The sequence below is a fragment of the Dendrobates tinctorius genome, unplaced genomic scaffold, assembly GCF_039654945.1.
Source record: "Dendrobates tinctorius isolate UK_male_01 unplaced genomic scaffold, ASM3965494v1 ptg000237l, whole genome shotgun sequence".
Classification (NCBI taxonomy): Eukaryota; Metazoa; Chordata; class Amphibia; order Anura; family Dendrobatidae; genus Dendrobates; species Dendrobates tinctorius.
The window spans coordinates 1,555,174-1,563,205 of NW_027361904.1; the positions used below are offsets into that span (position 1 = coordinate 1,555,174).

At 44.4% G+C, this 8,032-nt stretch overlaps 2 protein-coding genes across 2 annotated transcripts in view; one reads left to right on the plus strand and one right to left on the minus strand.

Annotated features, from left to right (window-relative positions):
* The window catches only part of LOC141060494 (uncharacterized), a 561,818-nt gene that overhangs the window by 3,313 nt on the left and 550,473 nt on the right, over positions 1-8,032 (plus strand). Inside the window, exons 2-3 of the mRNA XM_073556756.1 lie at positions 6,050-6,199; positions 7,849-8,025. Of these exons, the coding sequence (XP_073412857.1) occupies positions 6,122-6,199; positions 7,849-8,025 (255 nt within the window). The 5' untranslated portion in view covers positions 6,050-6,121. The remainder of the gene's footprint in view (positions 1-6,049; positions 6,200-7,848; positions 8,026-8,032) is intronic.
* On the minus strand, positions 940-5,459 carry LOC141060471 (uncharacterized). The gene is made up of 4 exons (XM_073556736.1): positions 5,268-5,459; positions 2,782-2,977; positions 2,456-2,615; positions 940-2,350 (listed from the first exon to the last, which is right to left on the minus strand). Exons 1-4 carry the CDS (start codon positions 5,457-5,459, stop codon positions 1,054-1,056), a joined length of 1,845 nt encoding a protein of 614 aa, XP_073412837.1. The 3' UTR covers positions 940-1,053.

An 8,032-nucleotide genomic window follows, 5' to 3' on the forward strand; every position in this document is an offset into this window, starting at 1 on the left:
ACTTTTAAGAACTCTGATATGGGCCGGAGGTTGTACGGCAACCATTTCAATTTTCCACTGGCACGGCCTCTTCCCCAAACCCAAACTCCACCACTGCCATTTGTAGTGGTTGGGGATGAGGCATTTCAGATGTGCCCAAACCTGCTGAAGCCGTACTCCAGCCGTGACTTGGACCACCCCAAGAAAATTTTCAACTACAGGCTTACGAGGGCTCGCAGGACTGTAGAGAGCGCCTTTGGCATTCTAGTGTCCAGATGGCGAATTCTCAGCACCGCCATCAATCTCAAAATGGAAACAGTGGATGAGGTGGTGAAGGCGTGCGTGGTTCTGCACAATTTTGTTATGGCAAAGGAGCGGCCGAACTTTGACATGGATGAGCCTGCTGCCAACCCTTTGCCAGATTTTACTCAGCACCCTCTTCGGTCCTCAGTCGAAGTTGCCCAAATGAGGGACCAATTTGCGGACTACTTTTTATCCGATGTTGGTCGTGTAGCATGGCAGGATCAAATGGTTTAATAGTTTTGTTGTTTGTTAAAAATAAAATACATGGTTTTTTATACCTGTACCCAGTGTACTGTGTCTTAATAAACTCCACTACTCATCTGCCCAGGTTAAATTGAAGAAAGGGAAACCACCATAAAAAAAATTAATATATATATATATATATATATATATATATAAATATATATATATAAAAATATATATATATATATATATATATATATATATATATATATATATATATTTATATTTATTTATATATATATATTTATTTTTATATATATATATAATAATTTATTTATTTTTTTTGGTGGTTTCCCTTTCTTTACTTTATACCAGATGGTCAGCCATTTTTTTTTTATTTATATATATATATATATATATATATATAAAAAAAAAATGAAATATAGTATCCCTTTCAGAGTTGGATGGCTGACCATCTGGTATAAAGTAAAGAAAAACAAACCATAGTGTAGGGCGCAGTGTGTGCAGGCGGCGAAAGACACAATAACCAAACATTATTTTGAAAAAAAAATATAACATTTATTTAACTTATTTTTTAGTTGCTGGAAACTGGGGGGTGTGGAGGGATGAGGAACGGCTTTGGGTGGAGTAAGGGGTTCTAGGGGAAGGAGGAACCAAAGAAGTGGGGGAAGGGAGCCGAGGCAAGGAAAGTTGTGAAGTGGGAGGTGAGGGAGGAGGGAGGGTAAGAGTCCTCCTCTTTGTTTTTTTATGACGGTGGCCCGTCGTCTTCCTGCTGTCCTCGCTTGAGCCTGAGGACTGGCTAGACCCCGGGGACCGCCTTGAGCCTCTGGACCGCCTTGAGCCTCTGGACCGCCTTGAGCCTCTGGAACGCCTGGAGGCTGTGGACTGGCTGGAGCTGGGCGACCGCCTGGCGCTTGTGGACCGCCTGCCAGGATCTTGTACCTGCTGTGGCATGCTGGTGGTGGTGGATGTCCTGGCAGGGGCCGTAAATATTGAATGCGGGTCCCCCAGCTGATGCTGCTCCGAGGTGGTGGTGGTGGCGGTCCATGCAGGCGTGGTGGCTGTGGCGGTCCATACCGGGGTGGTCCTCCCGCTGGTGGTGGTGGTGGCGGCGCTACAGGCAGGGGTGGTGACGACGGGCCATCCAGTGGTGGTGGCGGCAGCAGTGGTGGGCCAGGCAAGAGCAGCGCTTGGCATGGTGTTGGCGGGTAAGTGTCCAGCTGCACTCGGACTTGGGGCGGTATATTGGTGTCCGGCGAGGCTTGGAAGTGTGGTGGCTGTGCAGTGATATGCAGCAGAAGTAGGTAATGCTGTAAAACGAGTCAGTGGTGGCACCGGTGGAAATGCCACCGCTGACTGCTGCATAATCCTACTCTGCTGCATAGCCTGCATAAAAGCATTGTTGCAGGCCTGCATGACAGTCAACTGGAGGTCAGGGGTAAGGTGTTCCGCCGTGTCCCGAGCTATTTGGGTATAAAAATGATGCGCAGGTCTGGCGAGGTCGACTTCCAGGCGCTCAAGGCGACCCTCGATAGACTTGTAGCGTTGGTCCAAAAGGAGGAAACCACTCTCAAGTCTATCGGAGAGTGCCTTGAGGCTACTCTGAAAGACCGAGCTCAATTCAACGAACTCGGGCATGAGAGGCCTGTCCAAGGTCCTCTGCCGCTGCTGGCGGGAAGTGCCCGCAAAACCAGTGGCAGAGACCTGGGACAGGGGAACACCTGAGCGACCAGCTTCCTGGTCTCCAGATGACTGTGGTGCAGACCTGCAAGGTGCTTCCTCGCTGATGGATGGCTGAGAGGGGTCCGGGGCAGCTTGATGAAGGACCGCTTCGGGCCCAGGTTGCAGGGTGCTGCTCCAGGTGCTGTGAAAAGAAAAGAAAGAAATTACTACCATAAATTAACAATCGCCAACTCCTGTGGAATAGAAAAGCACAGAATAAAACACAATACAACTAGAAAATACTTACGTTCGGGAGGCAAGGACCGGTCTTAAAAATGCCAAGGCACGATGGTATCGGTACTTCGTGCCGGTCCTTGCCGCAGCACCACTGCGAACCTGATTCTCCTGACGGATATCCCTGTTGAAGCGGTCCTTCATCGAGCGCCAACGGGTTCTGACTTTGTTCACTGTGGTGGAAATAAAAAAAAAGAAAAAAAGTAAGACTATGCACTGGAGGCTGTGATCATCCAACTGTGTGTGATGATAGAAACTCCATGGAGTTAATAGCATCACACACAGTTGGGTGATCCCGGCCAAGATCACTTCTGCATCACACTGCATTTAAATACTTACGAAAATCCTTGCGGACCCGGGGAGAGGCGTTGTCCCAGCCATCCATCAGCGATGCGGCCACCTCGTTCCAGAGCCGCCGGATCACCACATTGTCCGAGTGCAGTTGGTGACGGGTGTCCCACAACGGGACTTGCTCCTGGACTAGACGGATGAGCTCGTCGTTGTCCAGGGCGAGGTCCTCCTCCCGCTGTGGAGCCTAGAAAAGAAAGACAAACATTAATCTTTGAAAGATTTTAAAATGAAAAATCTAGAAAAATAGCTGAAGAGCCCGGCGCTGCCCGGGCATAGTAGAACTGTGGTTAGTTATAGAAAATTATAATTATCCTCCATCCCATAGTCCAGTGCCCATATACCCATCATACATATCCACGATCCCATAGTCCCGTGCCCATATACCATCATACATATCCTCCATCCCATAGTCCCGTGCCCATATACCCATCATACACATCCTCCATCCCATAGTCCCGTGCCCATATACCATCATACATATCCTCCATCCCATAGTCCCGTGCCCATATACCCATCATACATATCCTCCATCCCATAGTCCCGTGCCCATATTCCATCATACATATCCTCCATCCCATAGTCCCGTGCCCATATACCATCATACATATCCTCCATCCCATAGTCCCGTGCCCATATACCCATCATACATATCCTCCATCCCATAGTCCCGTGCCCATATACCCATCATACATATCCTCCATCCCATAGTCCCGTGCCCATATTCCATCATACATATCCTCCATCCCATAGTCCCGTGCCCATATACCATCATACATATCCGCCTTCCCATAGTCCCGTGCCCATATACCCAAACATACAAACAAACATACACACACACACACACACACACTTTGAGCTTTAAGATATTGATACACAAGCCATGAAAAATGTTTTTGTTTTAAATGAAAATAAATGCAAAAAAGCAACAAACACGGAAAAAAACAACCATGAAAATTAAAAAAAAATCTTTAAAAAATGATTACCAAAAAAAAAGAAAATAAACCAGCCTAGAAATTAAGTTTAAAAAAAATCTGTAACCAAAAAAGCAGCAAAAAAAAATAGGAAAATTACCAAAAAATACTAATAAAAATTTACCAAAAACATAAAAAAAATACAATACAATACAGTTCCAAAAAAAAAAGAAAATAAACCAGCCTAGAAATTAAGTTTAAAAAAAATCTGTAACCAAAAAAGCAGCCAAAAAAACTAGGAAAATTACCAAAAAATACTAATAAAAATTTACCAAAAACATAAAAAAAATACAATACAATACAGTTCCAAAAAAAAAAGAAAATAAACCAGCCTAGAAATTAAGTTTAAAAAAAATCTGTAACCAAAAAAGCTGCCAAAAAAACTAGGAAAATTACCAAAAACATAAAAAAAATACAATACAATACAGTTCCAAAAAAAAAAGAAAATAAACCAGCCTAGAAATTAAGTTTAAAAAAAATCTGTAACCGAAAAAGCAGCAAAAAAAACTAGGAAAATTACCAAAAAATACTAATAAAAATTTACCAAAAACATAAAAAAAAACAATACAATACAGTTCCAAAAAAAAAGGAAATAAACCAGCATAGAAATTAAGTAAAAAAAAAAAACAGTCCGTCTGTACTTACATCACGTCTTCCCGCCCGCACTTGGCCTTGCTGCTCCTGCCGTTCCTCCGGTGGTGGTGGCGTGATGGAGGATGAGGTCTGAAAATTAAACCAAAAAAATTAATCACATGTGTTTATTTTTTCAAATCCATACGGAAGCATGGTACTCACTTCTTCTGCCTCTTGCCCTGTCCCGGGGACATATTCCTCACCAGATGAAGACATGCTGCAATAAAAAAAAAAAGAGACATAAGTACATAGAAATGTATTGAAATTTCAGCCAGACATTAGGTTTTTCATACTTACATTGGTGCAGCTTGTGCTGTGTGTCCACTCGTGAGCAATCCTTAAAGTATTGTGGAATCCCAGTGCCCACACCATTTTATCACCTTGGTTTAATTTTTTTTTTTACTGTCTAGACCAAATTTCAGTCATGTTTATTTAAAAAACGCATGCGCATAAAAACGCAAGCGTGCGCAAGACCATGCGCAAGTATTGCGCTCCCATAGGCTCCAATGTGGTGTTTTTGCGCATTCCGTGCGCATTCCGTGCGCATGCGTTGTTTTAACGAGACAGGGCGGAACCAAAAATGCAACATGTTGCGTCTGACGCGCCTGGCGCGAAAGACAAAAAAACGCATGCGCACGAAAGCGCAAATATGTGCAAGACCATGCGCACATCATGTTAAATATAGGTGCGCAGTGCGCATGCGCACTGGTGCGCCCGATGCGCTGCGCACAAAAGCGCTAATGTGAAACCAGCCTAAGATGTGCAGTGACCTGTGGATGATATAGGACACGTCATTCACATCAGTCAACTTCATGGGGGACGGCAGCTGTAGAGATTGAGGAGTTGCTGAAAAAAGACCGGACCTTATACCAGAAGTATATAAGATATAGGGATTATGGGACTAAAATACAGGTCGATGGACTGTGGTAATAGAGCAGCTAAAGGATGTGACTTCAGTTTAAATGGTGACAAGTTCCCTTTAACAGCCGCAAGTGGAACTCTGCTCCACTCGCTGCTGGTAGAGGCAGATGATGGCTGAATAACACAACCATTAGCTGCCATGAATGATGTTGGTTCAGATATATGTCGCGAAACTAAGTCATATGTTGGGAAGGTGTTAATGATGTAATTATGGTGTAAGTATAACTTAATGACATCATTATATATGTCACATGACCTCTGTTGCCATTGACGGGATTCAGCCGTCTCGTGCCGTACCTACTGATACCAGCACTCCGGCCAGTGATTGGCTGTAGCCATCATGTGCCGACGTGACCGACTGACATAACAAGTTATCCAATTCCTAGATCCATACAGAAGAGAGAAGACGACATCCACGCTTTATATCTCTATTACAGTAGATAAAAAGTCAAAAATCAAAGCAAAAGGTGGCTGCTTTGAAGAACCTAGAATATAAGACATTTTCAGTTGTTTCACACTTTTTTGTTAATTATATAATTCCACATGTGGTAATTCATAGTTTTGATGCCTTCAGAGTGAATCTACAATTTTCATAGTCATGAAAATAAAGAAAACTCTTTGAATGAGACGGTGTGTCCAAACTTTTGGTCTGTACTGTATATCTGCAGTAATTGTACCATTTACTATGGAATTTGTCATTTTTTATATCGGCTCATCTTCTTTTTATTCAGGTTCCTGCAAAAAAAAGGATCCACTGCTTATAAATTCTATATGAAATCACTTTCCCGATTGACTCATCAAAGATGAGTAAGGACCGAGACAAGATGGCGGAGAAGATATTAAATCTCTCCCTGGAGATAATCTTCCATCTTACCGGAGAGGTGAGAGGCTCTGATGTCATCACAGGACCTCATTATCTATGGGAATAACAGGGGATATGACCGGAGAGGTGAGAGGCTGTGATGTCATCACATGACCTCATTATCTATGGGAATAACCGGAGATATGACCGGAGAGGTGAGAGGCTCTGATGTCATCACATGACCTCATTATCTATGGGAATAACAGGGGATATGACCGGAGAGGTGAGAGGCTCTGATGTCATCACATGACCACATTATCTATGGGAATAACAGGGGATATGACCGGAGAGGTGAGAGGCTCTGATGTCATCACATGACCTCATTATCTATGGGAATAACAGGGGATATGACCGGAGAGGTGAGAGGCTCTGATGTCATCACATGACCTCATTATCTATGGGAATAACAGGGGATATGACCGGAGAGGTGAGAGGCTCTGATGTCATCACATGACCTCATTATCTATGGGAATACCAGGTGATATGACCGGAGAGGAGAGAGGCTCTGATGTCATCACACGACCTCATTATCTATGGGAATAACGGGATATGACCGGAGAGGTGAGAGGCTCTGATGTCATCACATGACCTCATTATCTATGGGAATAACGGGATATGACCGGAGAGGTGAGAGGCTCTGATGTCATCACATGACGTCATTATCTATGGGAATAACAGGGGATATGACCGGAGAGGTGAGAGGCTCTGATGTCATCACACGACCTCATTATCTATGGGAATAACAGAGGATATGACCGGAGAGGTGAGAGGCTCTGATGTCATCACACGACCTCATTATCTATGGGAATAACAGGGATATGACCGGAGAGGTGAGAGGCTCTGATGTCATCAAACGACCTCATTATCTATGGGAATAACAGGGATATGACCGGAGAGGTGAGAGGCTCTGATGTCATCACATGACCTCATTATCTATGGGAATAACAGGGGATATGACCGGAGAGGTGAGAGGCTCTGATGTCATCACATGACCTCATTATGGGAATAACGGGATATGACCGGAGAGGTTCTGATGTCATCACATGACCTCATTATCTATGGGAATAACAGGGGATATGACCGGAGAGGTGAGAGGTTCTGATGTCATCACATGACCTCATTATCTATGGGAATAACGGGATATGACCGGAGAGGTGAGAGGCTCTGATGTCATCACATGACCTCATTATCTATGGGAATAACGGGATATGACCGGAGAGGTGAGAGGCTCTGATGTCATCACATGACCTCATTATCTATGGGAATAACAGGGGATGCGACCGGAGAGGTGGGAGGCTCTGATGTCTTCTCATGACCTCAATATCTATGGAAATAACGGGGTATGACCGGAGAGGTGAGAGGTTCTGATGTCATCACATGACCTCATTATCTATGGGAATAACAGGGGATATGACCAGAGAGGTGAGAGGCTCTTATGTCATCACATGACCTCATTATGGGAATAACGGGGGATATGACCGGAGAGGTGAGAGGCTCTTATGTCATCACATGACCTCATTATGGGAATAACGGGGATATGACCGGAGAGGTGAGAGGCTCTGATGTCATCACATGACCTCATTATCTATGGGAATAACGGGATATGACCGGAGAGGTGATGGACTCTGGAGATGTCTGTAGTGATATTATTAATGTCTCCACACTCAGGATTACACAGTAGTGAAGACCTCTAGTGATCGCTGTCAGGTCCCTGTGTCTGAAGGACGGGGAGGATCCCTGAGCCCAATCCCGGGGCCTCCACCTCACCCCCGGATACATGAGGACATCAATGACCAGAAGATCCTGGAACTCACCCACAAGATGATTGAGCTGCTGACTGGAGAGGTGACGC

Excerpts from the sequence above, each read along its gene's own strand:
- LOC141060471 (XM_073556736.1), bottom strand. The coding sequence starts at position 5,459 with ATGGCAGCTAATGGTTGTGTTATTCAGCCATCATCTGCCTCTACCAGC. Across the intron at positions 2,616-2,781 it reads CCGGGTCCGCAAGGATTTTC|TGAACAAAGTCAGAACCCGT; the intron begins GTAAGTATTTAA and ends TTTCCACCACAG. Across the intron at positions 2,351-2,455 it reads CCGGTCCTTGCCTCCCGAAC|CACCTGGAGCAGCACCCTGC; the intron begins GTAAGTATTTTC and ends TTCTTTTCACAG.